Raw genomic sequence first — 22,190 nt, forward strand, 5'->3', positions numbered from 1 at the left:
CCCGTGCACCTGCGCAGGCTATCACCATGAGGTATCAACCGTCGATTTCTACGGCCTCGCTGCTGTTTAGTGCATCACTTTGCGCTTTATAGACACATTGCGGAGCCGGATATGGGCAGCACAAACGTGAGTTGGCACCATTCGCTACGGCCAAGGAACACGGAGTGCTCTTTATTCGCGTTCAGGACTGTACCTGCACTCAATCGACTCAACCAAGGCTCAATGACTTCCATTGACCGGAACTGTATGAACATCAAAAGATTCCATACCCGTAGTAATATGCATATATACCAGGCCCAGCAACACCCACCAGCGCACCAGCCAGCCCCAGCTCAATGACCGACCATATCCATAATGTCCCTATACTCGGTGCATTCTTCATGACCGCCATATACCCCTTATCATTCGTCAAGTAGATTAAATAGCACCCAGCAATATTAGCAACCGCCACGAACAGTAATTGCTTCAGCCCGGCAATAGCATCAGACACCTTTTTCGACGTCCTCAGTGAAAGTAAATGCCCATGCATAAAGTGAACCAGCAAAGTCAACACCGGAAACGCTTTCAACACAGTATGCCACAACACATGCTTCCACCGTAGCTCATCAGCGTACTGATGCACCGTCAACGCCTCCAGCGTGAAATGTAACGCAGACAGACTCGTAGCCAAAAGCAGCGTATCCAACCACGGACTCACGCTCTCAGACAATTCCTGACCAGGGAGTGCTGATCCATCCAGTGTCTTGAGTTTCCCATCCTGGCCCACCACAACGTTGACAACATTGTCTTTTGAAGGGAGCCTTTGGAATGAGCCAGATTTCGACGGGGTCAACGCTGCCTGTCGCTCTGCTGCTATCTCATATAGTGTTTTGGCTTGTGGTTGAGTAGTTTCTGGCGGTCGTGCGAGAACCAAGTCATTTTCTTGTTCGTGGTTTGATGGTTTGCCTTTTTGGCCTCTGCGGTGCTTGCGGTTCATGTGAAGTGAATGTGCACGTGAGGAGAACAAGGCAACGTGAAGCTGTGATGCGGGCTTATGTTGCGAAAATTGGTTGCTCGTTGCAGCTTTGCGTTGACTATGCACAAATGGTAGAACCAGCAGGGTGTTGTGTTACTCGTTTCTGTTAGGAGATTGTTGATTTACATTAAATTAACCTTGCATTGCCACAAGATCAGATCGTTTTGAGAAAGTGAAGTAGCTCCTTCGCACATATGGTCTCTCTGGTCAGCCCTTTTCTCCTTTCCAAACCCACCAGTGGCACCAAAACGAATACCTTCACTTCACAGCACAAGTCTTATGCTACAGCCAGAACTCACCTTGTTCAAGTAGCAGATGCTTTCTCGAAGGTCTTTTAGTCCACGGTATATAGCTGCGGTGGATTCCGCTCATTTATAAACTGCAAGAATCTATGTGGCTGATTGTTCTACAACAAATTTGCAAGGTTCTACTGACATGATCGACCGTCCTCGATCTACCACGACCGCAACATCACCTCGAGTTCCTTTCCAATCTTCGTTGCCTGCCTCTCTTGATGGACGTCTTCTTTGCCCACTTCGTCAGCCATCGTTCTATCCAGTCCCTCAATAAGATTATAGCCACTACAGTACAGACGGGGATAGCTATACTCCAGAAGAAATTGTCGCTATGTTTTTGAACACCAGGAAAGACTTCAAAGTTCATGCCAAAATAACCAGTCATGAAAGTCAAAGGCAAGAAGAAGGCCGTCACAATGGTAAGCTGTTTCATGGCTTCATTTTGGTATGCCGATACAGTATTGAAGATGAGGTCGACCAAGTTGTCAGCATTACGTCTCATCTGATCGTACGAGGCCGTAATGATTTGTGCATGATCCTCGACATCGCCGAGGTAAGTCTGCGTGAGCTCGGAGATAGTGACTCCAGAAGACATGATCTCCGTACGCTGCGTACGCGGGAATTGTGGCATTGGTGGTCGACCATCACCAAGTTGCCGGTTCAGCTGTATTGCAGGTGAAGGAGCAGGACTCATGGCCCGTGAAGGCATCGTGAGTGCAGATGCAGTCACCTTGTGTTCTCGTAGAGAAGTTATAAGTTGGTTTACAGGTGCGATGGCACTCCTGAGAATTGATATCTCACTCGTAAGGATGTATAGTGAGGTGGATTCTCCGATGTTTGGGTCGGTCAGCACAGCCAATTCGAGGTCGCCAATCGCATCTTGATATGCAGTTTGTACAGGAATTGCCAGATCGATGATGGTGTCCAGTATCGACTGCATGAGCATACTTGCATCGCATGATTTCCGCAGAATTGTACTTCGTGATTGAAGCCGCCTCATGATTGGCATCTCCACATCCTGGGCAGAGTATTCGAAGAATGAGATGACGGTGTTATCGGCTGTCAGGAACATTGACACCTGCTCAATAGAGACACCGTAACCTCGAGAGCCTAAGGTAGAATATCGCTGCATGTAATCTATTCGATCTTGGTTAGGTCCAGCGTGCCATTGTTGCAACGTTCGAACCTTTGGATGCATCCAGGGACTACTAGCGGCGTGCTTAAAGCTGGCGGATTTTTTCAGATGTGACCTTCGCGACTTCGTTTTGTCCTTCTTCGTAGGCCTCATAAGGTCTCTGATCAGACCGCGGATAGCACCTGTCTGCTGTTTTCTTTGCTCAGAAGCATGTCTATAACCGCCATTCTCATACTCAGGATTGCCTCGCGTATTCACTCTGGGTTGACCATTCTTGTTCATGTCGAAAGTGGCACGATCGTGGTCGTCATTTTCCTCCTCTTCACTACTGCTGTCGTGCTCTGACTTCGTGTTAACGAGCTTCTGGAGAGGAAGGATCATGAATGTATGATCGTCGTACCAATCGACCTTGGTTCGGTTCCTAGTGTTGATCAGATCCTCAATAGCCAGCCTGTGCAAACATTTGTGGTTTCCAATCTCTTTTATGACATCCCACGAAAGACCGTTAACGTTAATCCACCTAACTTGAGCCCAATCGTCCTGAGGTTGTGCTAGGAAGTCCTTTAAATTCTCATTGTCCAGATACTGAGAGTTCATCTGCTCAGAACTATAATCGACAACCATAATCTCACATTTCTGCTTCAGCTGATCCAAATGTCTGATATCGTGTAATTCCGGCTCATTCTGCGCATAAGGAGGTGGATCACTCGTATCGACTCCTGGTTCTAAGCCTGGCGCCCAACCAGTTGTTCTACCCATGTCTTCAGTGCCATATGCGACTGCTGTGTCGGCTCTACCGCGCCTTCGTAAAGACTTGAATGTCGTCCGAGATGCATTGGTATCCGAGCGTTGTATATCGTGTTGCGTAGGTGAACTTGGTTCGTTAGACGTGCCATCGTGACGCGAAATTAGAGGATTGATCGAGTGAGAACCCTTGCCGGAGGAGTCGCGATGATTTTGTGCCTCTATGTCCACCTGAGTCTCCTCCGAGCTATCTTCACCAAAATCGACACGAACCGTTCGCGCAGCCAGGTCGTCCATGTTCAATTGGGATGCTTGTGCAGTTGCCTAGCAAGGGAATGTCCAATGTGAACGTACTGCGACAGGACGATGCTCACCCCAAGATGGGGCTCATCTACTATGAGAGGAGCAGCATCTTTGCACTAATGGTAAAGGAGTGGGCAGCGAAACGACTGAGAACGAGCGAGCCCTCATAATGTGTGAGTTTCAGGGCGGCTATTTCGTGTTATAGTAGGCGGAAAACAGACCTCCGCTGTTTCGACTAGGCTCTAACAAGCTCCGGCTTAAGAGGCTTCTAACGACTCTCAGGTTGTTTGTGACAAAACAGTGTATGAATCTGCGTAACAATTATAATGAGATTCTTTGCAAACATGCTACTGCTGTGCAGCGACTGGTTTTCCCTGTCTGGCTTACGCAGGTGAATATTCTGAGCTCATGACCAGAGGCAATCTAAGTCACAGGAATGGTGTACCCACGAATCACGAGGATTATACAGACGACCTGAATTGTGATCGTCAGATAATTACACAACATTATCGTTAACACCTGTATCATAGTCCAGCATACCTTCACTGCACCACGGCGCGCCGGTTTTGGTAGGCATACATCCTTGTCTTCGCAGCTGTCGATAGTGTTGCACTGACGGCATGGTTTAGCTAGTATCACACTGGACTGCTTTCTCTATCAATATGTAGATCAGTTGCCACGACCGCAGAAATTGTAGGCATTTCAAAGACCTGATCATTGCAGTACTATCTCCAGTACGTGATACACGACGGCTTCGTGACTTGCCACGCCAGGTCTAGTGTTTCCACCACTTCCACTGGCAGCGCTCCCTTTTCGAGGTCGGTGAGGTTGACCTTTAGTTGAGACAGAGAACTGATGCCTATGACTATACCATCATTGCCATCCATCACCTTGAGCTTGCTGTGATGAATGCACCAGCGAAAAGCAATTTCTACCAACGTCAACCCAAGTTTGTTCGCGACCGGCTTTATGATCTTCAAAGCCTCAAAGTTGGCATCTCTAAAGTATCTTTCGCGGTACATAGCACCGACTACCGGATCACTTTCTGAATATCAGCCACCATCTTCCGGAATCTCTTTACTCTGGTATTTGCCGCTGAGAACACCGCCGGCTAATGGGTTATAGATGAGGATGTCAATGCTGTATTTTCGACAGCATGGGATCAGTTCCTCCTCGATCGTGCGAGTTAAGCAGTTATACATTGCTTGATAAACAGTTGGCTTGATCCAGCCCTTCTGGTCGGCGATGTTCCATATCTCAGCTACCTCCCAAGCTGCGTAGTTGCTAAGGCCTAATTGCTTAAACTTACCATCTTGATACAGCTTATTGCAAGCTTCCAAAGTCTCCTGAAATGGAACAGATCGGTCAGGCGCATGCAAATAGAAGATATTGACACAGCCGGTGCCTAACTCTTTTAAGCTCTTTGCGAAATTCTCGTTAGCCTGCGCTCTAGAGTGCTCTCCGGGGACGTATGGGTACCACTTCGTTGCTAAGACCAGCTCCCGTTCGCGCCACCTTGCAGCCTCAGTCCATGCTTCTTGAAGCCCATTGACATAAGTGCGTGCTGTGTCAACTTCGTTGTAGCCCCGTGACTGGTAGCAGTCTAAGCATTGATTGAAGTCGTCCAGAGATGTGATTCTGGTTCCGTAAGCTTCGGACCCTGGAGGACCAAATGTCATCAGGCCAAGGCTGACCCGAGGCTTCTTTGTCAGGTGATCAGAATCGGCCATGACGAAGTCCCTGTATCCTCCGGTCTGGGTTTGTGATCACAATATCTGCTTGCCTATTGACTCTGTGCTTCCGGGATACAGCTGTACTAGCAATCACCTTCACCATATCGTGCTTGGTTATGTGTGCGTTCAGGGTCACCTCCTCATCCTGTCAATATGCCGTGATCTTGGCCGCCAGTGATGAACTATCTGGTTCTGTGCCTCACTTCAGATTTGGACCACGCTACGGCGATACATGCCGATTACCAAATTCACCAGTCGTGTAGTATCCCATGCAGTTCTTGCGCAGCTCGAAAGGTGCTGCGTGCTTTTACTCAGAGAGGTTAATGGTCACTGAGGCTTTACCAGAAGCGGCTATCAGAATGAGAGCGCAGCGCAGTCAAAGCCCATGAGGCTGTAAATCGTATCTCAATGCTCGGTACCGAACAACGTGTCGACATGCATTGCAGACGCGGTCCCATGCTGATTCCTAAGTTAGGTCGGGCACAGCGCTTGTTCATTCCACTGTGTGCGGTACACATCTGACATAAGGGCTGAGAAAGTATTGATTCACTAAAACCACAAGCAGCGACAAGTCATGACTACAGTCAGCGAGAACGATACTTCCGACGTCAAGATTACTGATCGCATCAACCTTAAAGACAAGAACTTCCTCATTACCGGCGGTGGTCGGGGCATTGGCTTTGCATGCGCGAAAGCAATAGCTCAGCTTGGAGGTGGTGTTGCGGTGGTTGACACACTTGCCGAACCTGTGGAAGAGTTCCAGACATTGAGTGAACGCTTCGGAATTAAGACGTCGTATGTTCGAGGCGACGTGACGTCCCAAGAATCTTTGGAGGAGGCTTTTGCACAATCTGTTCGAGCGATGGGCCAATTACATGGTGGATTGCTGGCCGCAGGAATATGCATAGACGAGCCACTCCTTGAGGCCGACTGGGAACACAGTCAACGTACCTTCAACGTGAATGTTCTAGGTACTTTCTGGACAATCAAGTTGCTTGGGAAACATCTAGTCGAAACAGGTACTCGTGGTAGTATCGTCACCATCGCCAGCTTGAATGGCCAAGGAGTATATATGCCTGTGCAACCATGTGCGGCTTACAACGCTAGTAAAGCAGCCGTGAAAGGAATGATGGGTCCTATCGGAGCAGAGCTGGGTGAGTATGGTATCAGAACTAACAGTATATCGCCAGGTAAGTGAGTTTCACATGATCCTGACATATTGGATCAATAACCTTGCAGGCGCAATCCAAACACCTCTATTGAAACGTCTGGAAGGAGAGAAGCGAGCGATTCTGGATTTCTACAGGGAAGGTGCGCCTCTCCAAAGGCTAGGTGTACCAGAAGATTTAACGCCAATGATTTGTTATCTCCTGAGTGATGCTGCTTCATTTGTGACTGGAGCGGATTTTTTGATGACAGGTGAGTGCTGAACAGGGTCGATGTCATACATTATAGCTGTTGACAGTGCTCAGGTGGTCTACATGCTGGTTCCGTTAGGAAGTGAGATTGTTGAGATTGCAGTTCTTGTGAATGACCTTCTTAACCCTTTCTTCAGTGACTCTCAGTTGGTATTTATATATGATCGAATGTCGAAAGTACTACCTAAAACTGTTCGGCTGAGCAGAGGTGCTCAGATTATCAAAGGTCAGTATTCAGCCAAATATGCCTGGTATAGGCCGCCTGAATTTATAGTATCATGTTAGCTCCACACTCTTCGCAGTTCTGTCTACTCTGCCCACGATCTGTCGAAGACCACTGCCAAATTAAAATATCACCAATATACTTCGTTCGACACTAGTCCGCACGGTTCGGCGCACCTGACCCCTCCTAACTCAATCGTATCGGGCCGTCATGTTTGATCACTGCACCAACGACCAGTCAGGCTGCTCTTCCGACCACCTGTACTCGATTTTGCTAAACCCATCTGTGGCAAATCCCCAAACAAACACCAATTCATCATTGCTGCTTGGATTGCAAAAGCCGTGCTCACTATCACCTGGAATGTATATCGCATGTCCAGCTGTAACATTGTGGTAAACACCTTCCAATATTATAACCATATGGCCAGAAAGAATGTAATAGAACTCTGCTGGATGGTGTCTGTGTAAAGCTTCGAAGGCTGTTTGCTGCGAAGTGCGTGCTGGAAATCTTGCGACTCCGAACGTGAGTTCATTCGTGGGAGTTGACTCATCAGCAAAGATGTTTTGAAACCCTCCAACTATTCGTCCTGGCTCTGGGAAGCCCAAGACCGGGAGCGAATCGATATCCTGTTTACTGAGAACGACAGGTTGCACCGATTGCTTGGTATTCATAATGTCTAGCCCAATAGTTCTAGCTTCTGCCTCTCGAGACGAGGAATGACTGATGCTCCACGAAGTCGATTAGCAGAGTCGACAGTATTCTGTACGCTTATGAACAGTTAGGTAGAGTATGTCAGGCCAGCAAGTGTGCTTGAGCTCTTTGTGAGTGTATACAGGTCAAGCACAAGCTTGGCGAGATCATTTTCCTGCATCCGAGATATGAAAGGGGGTGCGCGTATATGATGAAACTTGCTCTTTCGCGACGTAATATTTAGGACTGAACAACGATCATGTCCGTAGTATCGAGATGATTTGAAAGGCATTTGCTGTATCTTTTGGTTGCCGATACGGAAGCGTACCGTAGCGGAAGAGGAGATGAATCCATATCCGAACTGGGAAAGGAGCTAAGCTGCAGAACACGAAGGTCGTCCCTGTGACGATCTCGATAGGAGTTTAGCCAACCATGACATGCACAACGGATGGGTACCGCTTCTGTTTTGGTAGAGTGAACCCAGTGTTCAGGTTTGACCTCGTCGCTACCCGAAGGCCAACTTGAATATGTGCCAGAACCATCCATTAGCGGAAGATCTGTCCATCAAAAGGGGAGAGGAGGTTTCGAGTTTGTTGGCGCTTGAAAGGGTCACTTCGGAGGACATCGTTACACATTTGGGTATCAGAACCCGCCGTTGAAATGGCCAAGCAAGGCCTCAAGATGGTGTACTTGGTTTACACGACCATGCTTCTTAGCTTCATTTCTGACCAAGTCAAGCATTTCTTGAGCCTCAGGCGCTGGCGGCAAGTCGGGTAGAGCGTCACCACTGAAGTGACCATTAAGCTGTCGACTTGGACTGTCCATTCGACTGACACCAGACTCCTCACTGAAATCACGTCGGCCATCTGCTAGACTTCGTTTATGCACTATCGGGATATGGTCTGGTCGCGGAGTGACATCGTCCTCCATGACCTCGTCTTCATTGTCGTTCTGGCCAGGGGTTAACGAGGAGGTTTTCTTACTAGCTTTAGTTGCTCCACTCGGTCTTAGTACGGACTTTAGTCTGTGTTTCTTTTTCGAAGTTCGTGGGGCGGGGGTACGTATATCATCAGCTATCTCTTCCGCCAGTGTTGCTTCTAGTTCCGCATATATGGCTCGTGTTGACCAGTTGAATTTCTTCCGCAATTTTGCTTCGTTCATCAAACGAAGCAGAGGCTCAGCAGCTCGCTCGATTGCTTTGAGAGCGCCTTTGTGACCAGCAAAGAATGCTGGCATCTTCTCCACCTCACGTGCCAGGTCGTCAATGCCGGCTGTCTTGATGTCGAAGGTCGGCGATTTCCTCAAGACATTCAACAAGGACCAAATGGGTTTCGTCCAGTCGGTGGTCTCGGCTTCGCTATCAGTTGATGTTGCGGAGGCTGTGCTAGAGCTACTAGATTTGACCAGCGGTGCATCTTCAGAATCGTCGTTGTCAGATGATTCGTCCACCGAACTTGTCGCAATTTCCTCTTGTAAGCCTTCTTCGCCACCGGACGATTGCTCTAGTACTACTATGTCCACTTGGGCCTCTTGGGCTAAACTCGCTCGCAATTCCTCGATCTCGTCGTTGTATGTTGCAGCTAGATGTTTCCAAAGATGTGTCTGAGACCAGTCTACATCTTCCCTCTCTTCTATCATTTGTTTGAGCAGGAACTTGTGGTGTTTGTGTAGGATCTCCATAGCTTCATCGTCGTCGTCCACCCGATAATCCGTGTGCTTCTGATACTCGCGCAAGAATGGATCGATGAGAAAACCTAGCCTCTTTCGCTTCGGCCCTAGTCTCTGGTGCTGATCAACCATGAAATAGAACATATCAATGGCCTCTGCAGTGTTGTTGTAATGGCTGATGTATCGATCAGACGGCGTAATCTCATACCAGCCAGCCTTGCCTGCTGCCCAAATAACTGGCTTACCATCATCGTTCTGTCCGAAACTATAATTCATGACATTGTCAATCTTCATGCGAACATAGGTAGGATTCTCCAGTACTGCAAGATGTTCTTGCTCGTCCTCAAGTGGCATCAATTCTCCTAGAACACATAGTGGCACCTGCTCAGAAGCTTCGAGGAGATCAGCATACCTGCCTTTGCCTTGGTAAAAGATCTTCACTTCCCGCAGGGCAAAGTCAGGCCATTCGTTCACATCGCTCGGAACAGGATCGAGCAGTTTAAGGACGCGTTCTTCGGGATATGTGGTCATTTCAATGATTAAGCACGGAGCATGCTTTCACTTTATCGAGCATGAGACGCGTCAAACGCGTCGAGTGTTCCAGGACACTCGCGAGTCAGCTGCAACAGCTCGGCGAAATTGTCAATACTCAGCGCAGGTAGAGCCTTCCGGTGAATTCTCGAGCAGAGAGACGATCTGTGCGACACGACGGTATGACACACATCATCAACTGCAGTGAACATCACAGAATGTTTGCGCCTCAAACAACAACGAATACCTAAGAGTAGAGAGAAGATGGAACAGGCTGCGATACTCTGGTATGAGTGGATCCGCTTTGCTAATAATGGCACATCTACGTCATTTGAGAGGCTAACCACTAGCTTGGTGCATATTAATGCCTGAGTCATACCTAAAGTATATGCATCGCGTAAGCAAATAATACACATATCAAGCACGCCGTACCTTTCATACCTCAGCTTTCCTTTTGACTACGACCTATGTAAATGCGGACCGTTATGGCACAATCCGCCGGAAAGGTCCTGGAAGGTGTCTTTGGTGAGGCCAATTCCTCTCCTAGCACTTCCTTCTCACATCGTCTTCGTCCATGATCACATCTAACAAGAATCCGATCTAGCCATCAATAAGCCACCGAGTATCTCATCTGCACAAGTATTACGAGACCTGCAAAATACGTTTCGCACCTCAGAAACTTTCGCTCCCCTACTCAAGCAGACCGATGCACAAGATGCTCAAAATAGGCAAAGAGCTAAAAGAAGGAAGATAGACAATGACAACGCTTTCAAAATGGGCCATGGAGGTACCTTAGATCCTATGGCTACAGGTGTTCTGATTGTTGGCATCGGTCGAGGGACAAAATCGTTGCAAAGCTTTCTCGACTGCACGAAAACTTACGAAACTGTTGTGCTATTCGGAAAGAGCACTGACACCTATGATGTTGCTGGTAAAGTTGTCGCGTCTGCCGATACCAGCAAAATCGACCCACACTTAGTCGAGGACAAGTTGTCTGCTTTTCGTGGTGACATCAAACAAGTGCCTCCCATCTACAGCGCTCTGAAGATCAACGGCATAAAAGCCTACGACTACGCCCGCAGCGGAAAAGAACTTCCTCGAGAACTTGCTGCAAGAGATATGAAAGTTTCAGAGTGTGTTCTCTTGGACTGGTATGAGGCTGGACAGCACGACTTCCGTTGGCCTGCAGAGGAAGCTCCTCAAGAGGAAAAAGATGTGCTCTCAAAGCTTACAAACAAGACAAAAGGCACCTCAGGACAAGAATCAGACGTGGAACCCCTTCACAAGAATGTTGGAGGAGAAAAAGAAAACTCAAATGCCGACCATCAGGCCCAGCGTGCGGTTCTCGACACACCACGAGATGCCGATAATACGCATGCGCACGCACGAAAGAAAAAGGCCTCCATGCACACTCACACGATCACAGGGCTATCTGAGCTTCCTGCAAACGCACCAGCCGCCAGAATCAAGCTGACTGTGTCCAGCGGTTTCTACGTACGCTCCTTTGCTCATGACCTCGGGATAGCATGTGGTTCCTATGGCACAATGGCAGAATTGGCTCGAACGCGCCAGGGAGCGTACACCGCAGTTCAGTCTGAAGATGCAGAGTTCTTTCCAGCTGTTGAATACGCTGATTTGGGGCGAGGAGAGGCTGCATGGAGTCCACGTATCACTGAGGTCTTGAGTGCCTGGCTTGCGCAGAATCCTGCAGAGCAGAACACCGCGAGTAGGACTAATAACAGCTCGGCACAGACTTTCAGACACAAGAACAACGGGCAGAATTTCCACAAGAACCGGTCGAAACGCCGAAATAGTTCTTCACCAGAATGACGACTCTGCTTGGAACTTCTTCACCTATTTGTCATACCATTCGCACATGATTACCCTCAACTCAGCTGGACCAGGTATGCTCACCTCTACATTGCTTTCAAAGGCTCTCTGCGGAAGGAAGTCTACCTAAGCACTTGTCGTGGAGCGCGTCGATGTAAGCATGTAGAGCTCTTACCTCGCGTGGCACATCGTTGCGCGTCTCGTCGTATTCACGTAGGGGTCAACGAAGCAGGCTGCTGCTTGCGTAACACAAAACCACTTCTCAAGCTCGAGATTGTCGAACTTTTCCAGCTTGAAGTGAAAATTTGCGACTTTCCACATGACACTGGCGTCGTTTCCGTCACATGTCTATCTGGTCGAGACTCTGAACGACCTGATAGACTGTACGGTCCTCGTCCAGAAGCGGTGAATTGCCAGGTCTCTCCACAACAATCGTCCGCATACCTGCTTCCATCGCGGCCTGAACCTCCGTCACATTATCACTCAGAAACAGTATCTTCGCAGGCTCTCTGACCAGCGCTTCTGCAATTTTCGCATAACTTCCAGTCTGAGTCTTTGGCCCAGCATTCACGGTATCGAACCATTCATGAATTAGGTCTTGTCTGTTGATTGAAGCGCCCGGATTTGAGGAGGATTTGTCTTTGACGTGGCCAAATAGAAGTTTCTGCGCAAACACACTGCCAGATGAATAGATACTGTTGCTGAGACCTTTGTCGTGCCATTTCTGCATGGTTGGAACAACATCGTCGAAAAGCGGTGTGCTGTAAGATCCCTTTTCGTAGCCCTCCTGCCACAGATAGCCTGTGGTAATAGTTAGTGTTCCATGCCGTTGAGTCAATTCCTTGCTGTCCGACCTTGCAGATTTTTGAGGTAAGCGATTTTCACATCTTGTTCAGTCAGGTCCTTCACATGTGCTTCTAGTGCGTCGGGTGATCCTCTCGCCTCTGCTGGGAACGCATCACGATATGGTTTGAAATCTGGGTCATCCCACTTTTCTCGAAGGACTTTTGGTAATGCCTGTATAGCATATGGGAACTATAGTTTATTAGGAGCTGGTAAAGCTTACCCCTTGGAAGACGGACTAGGGTGGCTCTAACGAACTCTATGGGGCATATTGTACCTTCTGCACAGGACTATCAGCTCGATGTCCGGTTAGTTCCACTTGCTCTTACCAATATCAAGCAAAACTGTGTCTACTTCACTGAGATCTTGTGCCATGTTAGCAGACGCCATGATTGACTAGTTGAATTGTTGGGTAAAGTGGTGTGGTGTTTGATCGTTAATGTGGTCTGTCTACCATTCATCGAAATTTCTTTCTACGATCATGAAGGCTAGAATCAATGCACAAGAACATTGCGCTGCCTCTGGGTGTGGAACGAAGATCGTCAGGGCTCGACAGCCTCTAAACACGCTAAGTTTTGACGCGTCGCTCCTCCCCATTGCGTCATTCAGACACGTTCCCACCCACGGGAAGGCTCGATCTCGAGCACGATACTCACCATGTGAGAGTCCACTATACCATACTAGCAGACTGCTACTTTGGATTCAAGGCCAAACAAAATTTCCTCCTCCTCCACCCCTGCTACAACAGAACGATCCTGCGCAAACTGCGGAAAGAAGCAAAGTGAACTATCAAACCCACTGAAGCAATGCACCAAATGCAGAAGCCAAGTCTACTGTTCTCGGGAATGCCAAAAACAAGACTGGAAGAGCCACAAGAAAACTTGCATGGCCACAAACGTATCCACTAACAACAACAACCCTGCCGGGTCAAGGAATGACAAGGAAACAATCCTAGCTCAGGCCGGTCACACAGTGGCTTTACTCAAAGCACTCTCCCACGACCCATCGTTCGACCAGAACTACAACGCCATTCCAGCCTCCGCGAGTGGTTACGTGTACCTTCTTGACTTCGTGACCAGGACGTGGCGCGAATACTGGCCTGCGATTCTATCGCCGCAACAGTATTGGGACCTCTCTTTGGAACTGGAGGACTTCCACGGTCTTGAGCGGGATTGGCACGCAGCGGACACGGCTAAGAGATTAGAAGAAATGAAGAGCAAGGACCCAAGTTATGACAAGGATGCGTGGCCGTCAATGGATGAGGAGAAGTATAGTGATTGCATCACTCGGAATATCATGGCTGCAAATATTCCGTTAACTCCGGTCCAGCAGGACATGATGGGCGGTCGGTATCAGTATACTGAGGAGCTGAAAACAGTGTGCAGGACAATAGTCAACCAGTAATCGGCAAATGACTAGACCGACCTTGCATTCGAGCAGCCAAATAAGACTTGTATAACACAACTGTATTAAGGTACTGGAACATAAAGATGAACGCTCTCGCTACTTCTCAAAATACGTACTGATAGGGTATCCGAAACAAAGACTCAAACGAAAGCAGTACAGGTCGTTAGTGATGTATCGTTAATAGAGGTTAGTAGTAGATCTTGTCCTCCCAGATCGGTGGCCTCCCACCTGTCTCTTCCTCACTCCAGACGACGCGGCCCTTATCGTTGAAAGTAGCACCGTCGTCTGTCACGGGTGTCACCTTGTTCGTATGAGCGCACTCTTGCTTGCTGACTCCCATGATATCCCGAGGGATCCAGAGCAGAGGGACCGCGTTGGTCACCGCAGGATGTTGATAGGCATCCCTCTCAATCTCCGAAGAATATGAGATTTGCGCAAAGTCTCGGGGAACAAGCTGTCGCATGACTGAATATGACGCATAGATGTCGGGCCTCAGCCATTTATGGATCATGCCCAGAAAACCGGTGGCTGGTGGAGGGTTGCTGGAAGTAGTATCCTTTGCTGTTACTCCAGTCCACACATTGTAGCCTTTCTCGTAAGGTGCAGTTTCTTCAGCAGCACCATGGCCACTACGTCCGCCCATCGATGTCGTATACTCTGGTCGTAGCAACGACTCTTCCTCGGTCTCGAGGGATCGTGGTAGGTAGTACAGAAGCGGATCGATTGCTGCATTCAGTGAAACGTGGTAAAGGATCATGAATACTAGGAGAGCAATCATCATGATGAGTGGTCCCTTGCCCTTGCCTCCTGCAGCGACACCGAAGAGACCGATCAGGCAAATGACACTCAGGTAACATCCAACCAAAGTATGCTTCAAGGCTTTTGCGTATACTAGACCCTTGGTGTCAATCATGGAAGAATTGACAAAGAGCAGATTGTATCGATAGGCAAAATAGAAGAGGAAAAGGCCGATGGTGGCGAAGCCCATCATTAATGGTGCAATGGCCGAGTACGCGATGGAGATGACGGTGAGCAGTTCTGTTGGACAGTTAGTTGGACAAGTATCTTTGGATATAGATTGGACACAAGCTCAAATCACTCACCAAGCACTGGAAAAATGGTTCCCCAACCAAGACTTGAAAGTTGCGACCATCGATTATACATCTTTCGTGGTGTTGTGTCAAGGATCTTTCCCAGCAGATGGAACAAGACTAGACCAACAATTTGGAGCAAAGCACCAGAAGCAAAGGTCAACCCTTGCAAGATGAAGTACGAGATGTAGAAGTTCGACGAGGCTGGCAAGCTCTGAGCAAGCAATGTTGGTACCTGGTTGATGCCACCATTGAGGACTTGAGGCACCGCAGAACTCGCTGCAGAAGTCATCGTCGTAACAAGAAAAACCTGGACAACCTGGAACCAGAAGTACGATTCGTGGCATCGGAGTTCGACCAGAGATAAGGTGGCTTTGCCAGAGAATTTACCTAAGAAGCGGAGGAATGGTGGCAATAGGGACATCAATATAGCCAGCGCAACAGCAGGTAGCAGACCTGTGATCACGCCGAGAATGACGCTCGGTATGTCCAGAATCCAGCTTAGAAAAGGAACTCGTGTTGCCAAAAAGTTGATGTTGGAAATCGAGCCGACCACAGCGACAGGTATCGACCAGAATATGATAGTGACCACGCAGATAGCGATCGACAGAATGTTTCGGATGGTCCTTGTCTTCCACGTGATACCTAGGTTCTTCCATATAACTTCCTCTGGCTGCAACCCGACGATTCTCGGAGACATGTGTAGAGGTTGGTGGTGAGCGACCATTTGATAGGCAGCTTGTGCATCACTTTGGCGATAAAATTCAACAAAGACACCATTCAGATGCTCCGCTCCGCCGGCACGGTATATGTCCTGCTGCTTCTCGATGAGCGGGTTGAGTTTAGCGATCTCCTCACGTGCCCAGTTTATTGTATCGACCTTCTGCCCGACAAGAGGTTTAAGCCTGTGAGTAGGCCTCTGCTTCGGCGAGATCCAACGTGCAGCAAGCGAGCCAGATTCACCACCAAGTTCTGCATCAGTATTCCGTAGTGCCTCGATATCCTCATTTCCTCTCTTGAGCTGTTTCAGTCTTGCTTGATTGCAAAGTTTCACGAGCTTTGTCTCTGCAGCTTCAAGCTTCATAGCCGTTTTGGTCCTTTTCTCGACCATCTCCTCCAGTTCTTTAGTGCTGGAGGCAACCCACACGTTCTTGAGCTGCTCACCGAACATCTTGCGGATTCTGGCTTCATCTGCATATTGACTTGGAACTGATTGAAAGAGCACGGTTCGACTAGACATGCGCTCAGCGTACAAGGGCGAGAGCAGATATGCCTGTCTCAGGTTGATATAAAATATCATTTCCCTTGTAACCATGAAAAAGATGAAGCCAATGTATATCCAGGCAACGAGGGCATGAGCATAGTATCGATAACCATCATTGCTATAGGGGTCGACGTTGCCGAAAGTGAGTAAGTCCAGTTGTTGGCGTCCGCCAGCGCCTGTTGCATTTATAGGGAACAGAATAGGCCAGATGAATAGACACCCTACGAAGGTGATGATGACCGATATTTTGAGGTACCGCAGCAGGAAAAAAGCATCTAAGCTGTTGTGTTGAAGCACATATGTGTCGGGAATCTGGTTGAGTGCTTTGAGCCAGCCCACGAAGCCTTTGGGCAGAGCGGGTGTCCTCTCTTGCTTGCGCAATGCGCCCAAGTACTGTACACACATTAGTATTAGTCCACATTTCTCTCCATCTGCTCCGCGACACTCTACGAGGTTTGCATAAACTTACCGTACGCGGAGCATATTGACGTGGAAATCTTGTACGTAGAATGAGGAAGAGCGCGAAGAATGCGACAGCAATAAGGAGCGTGGGGACCAACGTCGAAACAAGTTGAGAAGCGGATGCAGATTGATTGCGCGTTGAACCAACATTCTCGTCACTATCGGCGTCGGTGGTCACCTGGGTATGAAATCAGATAAGCTTAAACTGGCGGATTTGCAGACACGCACGCTTTGGCGAGGATAAAACCATTGAACTGGACCAGCAGCCATGTTGAGCCTGTGAATGTGAGCGAGTGCTGCGCACTTGACGACGCCGTTGCGGAAGACGTCTGCGAGACAGCAAAGGAAGGTTGATGTGGCTTAGGGCTTGGTGTTGGTTGATGTATGGCAGTTGTTTACCAAGTGGAGCAAGCGTAGAGCTGACCTGAAAGGACAAACGAGAGTGGCAGGGGTGGCTCCTGCCTTGTGCTTCAATTTGGATACAACTTTTCGCAACCAGGGTCAGTCCGATAACACAGGAAAGACGACCAGGCTTATACTCGCTCTTATCATGCAGATTGCACAGCCATCTCGACGTTTGGCTGCATCGTCTGGAATCATAGGTATGCGTTTGAGCAAAACACCATTGGGCACATGTGCAATTTCGAGGATCCGCTGTCACTACTCCTAGGGTGGAACGAGTCCTTCCCAAGCTCGTTAGCGTGGGTTGTGCTCTATCTCTGTGCCTCTCCGGTAGTATGACCGCGACCTGCCTCTCGACACGAAAGCAGGACCTGAGCTTTGACCAGTGTCGCCAGAGGTAAGTCACCCAAAATTACACGTTACTAAGCGAACCAACGGTTCTAGGCCTCCATCTAAAAGCACCGTCAACCACACTGTCGGATTCTGCTTATGTTCAAGAGGTGGTGTAAGCTGAATCGATGCGGACTTTTTGAAACCGAAGGATCATTTCGTACCTGCTGAGCTGAAAGGTATCGCAACCTGCATTGAAAGACGTGCTAACGGACACTACGTACCTCGCAAGGACGATTGGTATTTGTTTAGTTTCGACAGCGATGGTCACCGGCCGGACTGCGATCACGTATCGACACCACTTTCAGATGTTACGTGTATAGGTAGTCCTCGTAAGCTCAAATCAAGGTGGCTCGGTGGCAGCATTGTGGTAGTTGGATGATAGGACTTCTCATTACATGATAGTATATTATGGACATATCGGCTATGTGTAAGGTCATTGAACACGACGAGGCATCCTCCACTGTCTTTATTGACTCTCTACTTCCTCGCTAAATGCTAGTGATCTGATGGTGTTACGATTGTGCTGGGAGTGGCGATGTTCACGTTCCAGCATGGTTCAGGTTTGGGTTTGATGTGGTGTATTGCCCATATTTCTGACTTAGCCAGGCTGCCGTAGCCTTACAAGATGTAGAGGGCCTACTGACAGGCAGATTACGAGTCTTGTTGGTGTACTGCCGTGATGATGTATAGCGCTGTCGCAGATTCAGGCTTTCTGACCGTAGAAGCTAATACAGCTGTACCGGTGGTGTTGTGGCATTGCTTTTTTCATCATGAGCATTAGCTGAGTGCATCGACGGCCTAGAATTCAAAGCGATGACTGGGGGAGATGTTGAGACACAACAAGCTGATTCGTCTTACCTTTCGTGACTGCAGCTGGCACCAGTAACCATTTTGATTATTGCGCCTCAATGTGGCTTGAATAGAGGGGATATGGTGTTGTGGCTAGTGGATCTATTAGATAATGATCGATGCGCCGGTCTATTTGATTCTTGGTAGCCAATCAACGCCTTCGCAAGACGAAGATGTCGAGCACCCACCAGCACGTCGCTTGCGGCTCGCCAGTCCGATGATACCGCAGGAACTAGCGTGGGACCCAGTGTGTTTTCTTCCCGCATTACGGCGTTGTAGAAATGCTCCTATAAGTTGTATGTACGTCGGACGAGGGTGAACCCGTTCAAGTGATGTTTGACTTTGTCAAACACCCAACTTGTCCAAGTATTCGGAGTAATCCGACGAGATTCTTAGCGCTAGAGATCTTCCGGCGTTATCAAAAGTCATTGCTCTGCTTACAGTAACTTCGACGTTACTGGAAGGGTAAACAAAGTGGGGTTACTGCACTATGCACTATCGGATGACAGGGTTGGAAACGCGTCAGTTTTTCTCCCTGTTATTGCAGTAGTCAGCATTGCAGAAGTGCGTCTAGTGATGGAATACATAGTCCCACAAAGATACTGCAGCGCCGGCTTTGCTCCTGCATTGGCTCTGAGCCATCAGCACAGCCACTGGTAGTAAGAGGCAAGCCACACTGTGTTCCTTTTGCTCGAGTATCCAGCTTGAACCCAAGAGCAGTCAGTCCGCCTTCTCCCCGGCATTAGTCAATGCGCTCGTGCATCGAAATGCATGAGCTAACGTCCTGCGGTGCTCCAATAGTGCTTGGAACTTCTGCTTGGTATCCTGGCGAAGTCAAAGTCTGCTTGCATTTTTCGGCGTCTCGCACTGGCAGAAGAGCAGAATAGTGTTCTCGCCGAAATATAGAGTAACTCAAAGCTCCACCCGGGTATTCCGGATTTTGACAGCTGAGGACCCTTGCAGGATGCATGATACGTAGACTATTGAACCATTGATATTGCGAATAGCACAAACTTAAGTTGGAACGCTTAGGCCGGAATGCCAGAGGTTAGACAGTCACCCGTACGTGATGAGATCCAGCACTGGAGGACGCCCATGCTCACTCATTCGTGGCCAAGTTGGACGGAAAACAGTAGACACATAGAAAAACCATCTAGGGCTGCTGCAGGCGAGAATAGACCCATCACGAGCTGCCCTGTACTTGATGCACTAGCATGTCGCTTCCCATGACAGATACTACCCCAACATACATTGGGCTTGCTGCAGCTAGCGTAGCAAATTTAGTTGACCTGCATTCGTGTCACTTTTCATGGTGACATGGTGCATTTGATCTGGAGAACACGGACATTGTGATGACAGATCTCCGCTGCGCATCATTACCAACTTCGAGCACGAACTGCTTCACCATACCACTCCACTGCGCTGGAGGTTGTGCCTGTGCTGCAAGCACGTCTCAGAATACCAGCGAGGAGCCAGCTGATGTACGCAAGACGGCTCTGTGAGGTAGCCTCGTTCGGTTTCAACCCCTCTCCTCATCTGGTCCACGCTGCAGAAGTGATGGTTGTTTGTTTGAGGCACATGAATATTTCTTCGCGGTTCGTAATCTCAATGACAATCACATTCCATGTGCTTCATCGTTGGACGTGACGGCACCTTTACACTTGTACCTTATCAATAGTGAACGTCGCAATAGGAAATGTATTTTTCCGTATGTCCCAGGACTAGAATCTTATCCGTTCTCCATATACAGCTTTGCATCCAACCCATAGGCTTCATTCCTTATGATTCATGTCCTGACCCTCATTTGAACTCTGACATGGTGACAGCAAGTTCCGTGCTGTCTCTTTTCTCAAATTGCTGCGAAAAATGAATTCCATGGTCATCGTTTTCTCAGCATGGAGTGCCTACCTTTGAGAAATAGTTCATTCAGAGCAATATTGTATATAAGACACCGGCAAAGTTGCGGTCGTCTGTTTTATTCGTCTGTTTGATGTGTCTCATGATATCGTTCAACGAAAGATTGTTGATTCCTTTCAACTGTTTAAATGTATTGTCTCCTTTTTGTTCGTTACACATAGCTTGCCTCACTCGCGTGGGCCCAAAATGTTTCGCATATCCATCTTCGGCCGTTTAGGATTACGCTCGTCCGATGAAGTTCCAGTTTGAGCCTGAGTAGTAGTTATTCTCGAAGACATGTGCTGACTGTACGGGCTGCTCTGAGGTAAAAGATGCCGCTGCTGCTGTGCTATGGCCGGGTCCATGTTCGTACCTGGTGGTGCAGGAAGGATTGGAGGCAATTGAAATGGAGCTGTATTATACATAGGTATAGACTCGCTGGTAGGATGTTGAGGCCCCTGACGCCGTACGAAGAGCGGAGTTGGATATTCAGAGGTGTTGTAATTAACTGGCGGTCGCATAGGACGTGTATAATCGTAAGGATTCATAGGGGTAGGTCGCATGCCTTGTATACTAGCTGGCATTGGCTGTTGTTGTGGGAACGAAAGTGGTCTCTGAGGAGCAGCGAATTGACCATGTGCTGTGGCTGAACTATGTGCGACGGATGCTGCAGCGTATGGGGTGGGATAGGACATACGTGAAGGCATGAGACTCGGCAATATTGGTTGTAGGCCATGACTTAGCCCAGTCCTGCCGGACGACGGTCCGATGGGCGCTAACGAGACACCACCGCCCATCGTTCGAGTTGCCTCAGGCAGAGGTTCGCGGAGAGGAGGACGACCTCTTTTTTTGTGCTCTACGTCAACACAAGTGCTCTGCTACCAATTAGCTGCATTTTCTGAGCGACGAATTATACATACCTCCTTCCCACTTTGCACGCACCTTCGACAAGGTCTGGTTTCGTCGCATCGTAAGTGCTTCGTCTTGCAGTGGATACAAGCAGATGCAACATGAGCCTTCACTTTCCTGGTTGCACGCGGTGAGACCTGCGGCGCCCTCGAAGGCATACTGGATGTTACCAGTGCATATCCTTGACCACTACCACTGAGATAACTAGGATGTTGTTCCCATGGCATGATGTGTGATGACTGCATAATCGACTGGCCGAGGGCCCTGTCACCGCGCAAGGCATCTCCATACCGTTGTGGGGTTTGCTCGACAGCTGGCGATCTTGGAATGTTAGTAAGAAGTGATCGAGGTACTTCTTCTTGTGTCGTTCGCGGTGGGGTGTCCTCTCTCTTCCTGCGTCTGCCTGCCAGTTGCGTTGGGTCAGAAGGCGGACCTGGCGGGGGGGTCCCTGACATGGGAGGAGTTGGGAGAGACGCCCACGCTGGCAGAGGCTCAGAAAGAGGCAGATCAATTTTCAATGCCAAGCCACGACAACTGTCGTTGAATCTATGTGTTAGAAAAGAAGGATGAGTTGTCGGAAAGCCAGATGATCGTGACGAAGGCATTAGTGTCTCGAGTCTCGACAGAACCACGCAGCAACTCGTCGTTTGATCTTCACTGAGGTTAAGTCTGTAGAGGTAGTCCTGGAGTGGTGAGGAACGTGTTGTTCAGCAAAAAGACGTCCTAGCAACGAGACTTGTTGGAGAACACTCTTTGCCAGTGTATTACGATACGTGATCGTAGCTTTTGAGGTGTCGGCCAGGCCATGCACCACTGCTGGTGTCTCCAATAAGCTGAAGGTCTTGTATTAGTGCCATCATAGAACAACACAATGTCTTTGTAGACACAGTATCCAACATGGACTGTGTCGTGGAGATTGTCAACTTACATACGAGAAAAGCCCTGAGGCAGATGGATGCCTTAATGTCCTTGTGGCAAAAATTTCTGGCGAACCAAAATATCCTTGGTGTTGAGAAATGATTGGGGAGGCAGGCACGGACCAGAGATCTCAAATGGGGAATTGTATAGCTACACTGTATCGATGACCA

At 48.7% G+C, this 22,190-nt stretch overlaps 9 protein-coding genes across 9 annotated transcripts; 3 read left to right on the top strand and 6 right to left on the bottom strand.

The window, feature by feature from the left end:
- Nucleotides 1-253: 253 nt before the first annotated feature.
- Nucleotides 254-1,209, bottom strand: LTR64_002946 (uncharacterized protein; the record flags this gene model as incomplete). Its single annotated transcript, XM_064897310.1, has 2 exons — nucleotides 254-1,073; nucleotides 1,142-1,209. The coding sequence occupies 2 exons, from the start codon at nucleotides 1,207-1,209 to the stop codon at nucleotides 254-256; spliced, it is 888 nt and encodes a 295-aa protein (XP_064756260.1).
- Nucleotides 1,210-1,486: 277 nt separating this feature from the next.
- LTR64_002947 (uncharacterized protein) lies at nucleotides 1,487-3,487 on the bottom strand (the record flags this gene model as incomplete). The annotated part of the gene is made up of 1 exon (XM_064897311.1): nucleotides 1,487-3,487. One exon carries the CDS (start codon nucleotides 3,485-3,487, stop codon nucleotides 1,487-1,489), a length of 2,001 nt encoding a protein of 666 aa, XP_064756261.1.
- A 1,058-nt stretch (nucleotides 3,488-4,545) lies between these two features.
- LTR64_002948 (uncharacterized protein) lies at nucleotides 4,546-5,223 on the bottom strand (the record flags this gene model as incomplete). Its single annotated transcript, XM_064897312.1, has 1 exon — nucleotides 4,546-5,223. One exon carries the CDS (start codon nucleotides 5,221-5,223, stop codon nucleotides 4,546-4,548), a length of 678 nt encoding a protein of 225 aa, XP_064756262.1.
- Nucleotides 5,224-5,800: 577 nt separating this feature from the next.
- On the top strand, nucleotides 5,801-6,730 carry LTR64_002949 (uncharacterized protein; the record flags this gene model as incomplete). The annotated part of the gene is made up of 3 exons (XM_064897313.1): nucleotides 5,801-6,380; nucleotides 6,466-6,645; nucleotides 6,699-6,730. The coding sequence occupies 3 exons, from the start codon at nucleotides 5,801-5,803 to the stop codon at nucleotides 6,728-6,730; spliced, it is 792 nt and encodes a 263-aa protein (XP_064756263.1).
- Nucleotides 6,731-8,199: 1,469 nt separating this feature from the next.
- Nucleotides 8,200-9,756, bottom strand: LTR64_002950 (uncharacterized protein; the record flags this gene model as incomplete). The annotated part of the gene is made up of 1 exon (XM_064897314.1): nucleotides 8,200-9,756. The coding sequence occupies one exon, from the start codon at nucleotides 9,754-9,756 to the stop codon at nucleotides 8,200-8,202; it is 1,557 nt and encodes a 518-aa protein (XP_064756264.1).
- A 485-nt stretch (nucleotides 9,757-10,241) lies between these two features.
- On the top strand, nucleotides 10,242-11,586 carry PUS4 (pseudouridine synthase pus4; the record flags this gene model as incomplete). The annotated part of the gene is made up of 2 exons (XM_064897315.1): nucleotides 10,242-10,281; nucleotides 10,361-11,586. The coding sequence occupies 2 exons, from the start codon at nucleotides 10,242-10,244 to the stop codon at nucleotides 11,584-11,586; spliced, it is 1,266 nt and encodes a 421-aa protein (XP_064756265.1).
- Nucleotides 11,587-11,926: 340 nt separating this feature from the next.
- On the bottom strand, nucleotides 11,927-12,819 carry UTR4 (enolase-phosphatase E1; the record flags this gene model as incomplete). Its single annotated transcript, XM_064897316.1, has 4 exons — nucleotides 11,927-12,387; nucleotides 12,441-12,621; nucleotides 12,669-12,709; nucleotides 12,759-12,819. 4 exons carry the CDS (start codon nucleotides 12,817-12,819, stop codon nucleotides 11,927-11,929), a joined length of 744 nt encoding a protein of 247 aa, XP_064756266.1.
- Nucleotides 12,820-13,314: 495 nt separating this feature from the next.
- On the top strand, nucleotides 13,315-13,833 carry LTR64_002953 (uncharacterized protein; the record flags this gene model as incomplete). Its single annotated transcript, XM_064897317.1, has 1 exon — nucleotides 13,315-13,833. The coding sequence occupies one exon, from the start codon at nucleotides 13,315-13,317 to the stop codon at nucleotides 13,831-13,833; it is 519 nt and encodes a 172-aa protein (XP_064756267.1).
- A 190-nt stretch (nucleotides 13,834-14,023) lies between these two features.
- Nucleotides 14,024-16,923, bottom strand: PHM7_2 (phosphate metabolism protein 7; the record flags this gene model as incomplete). Its single annotated transcript, XM_064897318.1, has 4 exons — nucleotides 14,024-14,874; nucleotides 14,940-16,584; nucleotides 16,661-16,831; nucleotides 16,882-16,923. 4 exons carry the CDS (start codon nucleotides 16,921-16,923, stop codon nucleotides 14,024-14,026), a joined length of 2,709 nt encoding a protein of 902 aa, XP_064756268.1.
- Between the last annotated feature and the right edge of the window lie 5,267 nt (nucleotides 16,924-22,190).

The sequence above is a fragment of the Lithohypha guttulata genome, assembly GCF_036872675.1.
Source record: "Lithohypha guttulata strain CCFEE 5908 chromosome Unknown scaffold_2, whole genome shotgun sequence".
Classification (NCBI taxonomy): Eukaryota; Fungi; Ascomycota; class Eurotiomycetes; order Chaetothyriales; family Trichomeriaceae; genus Lithohypha; species Lithohypha guttulata.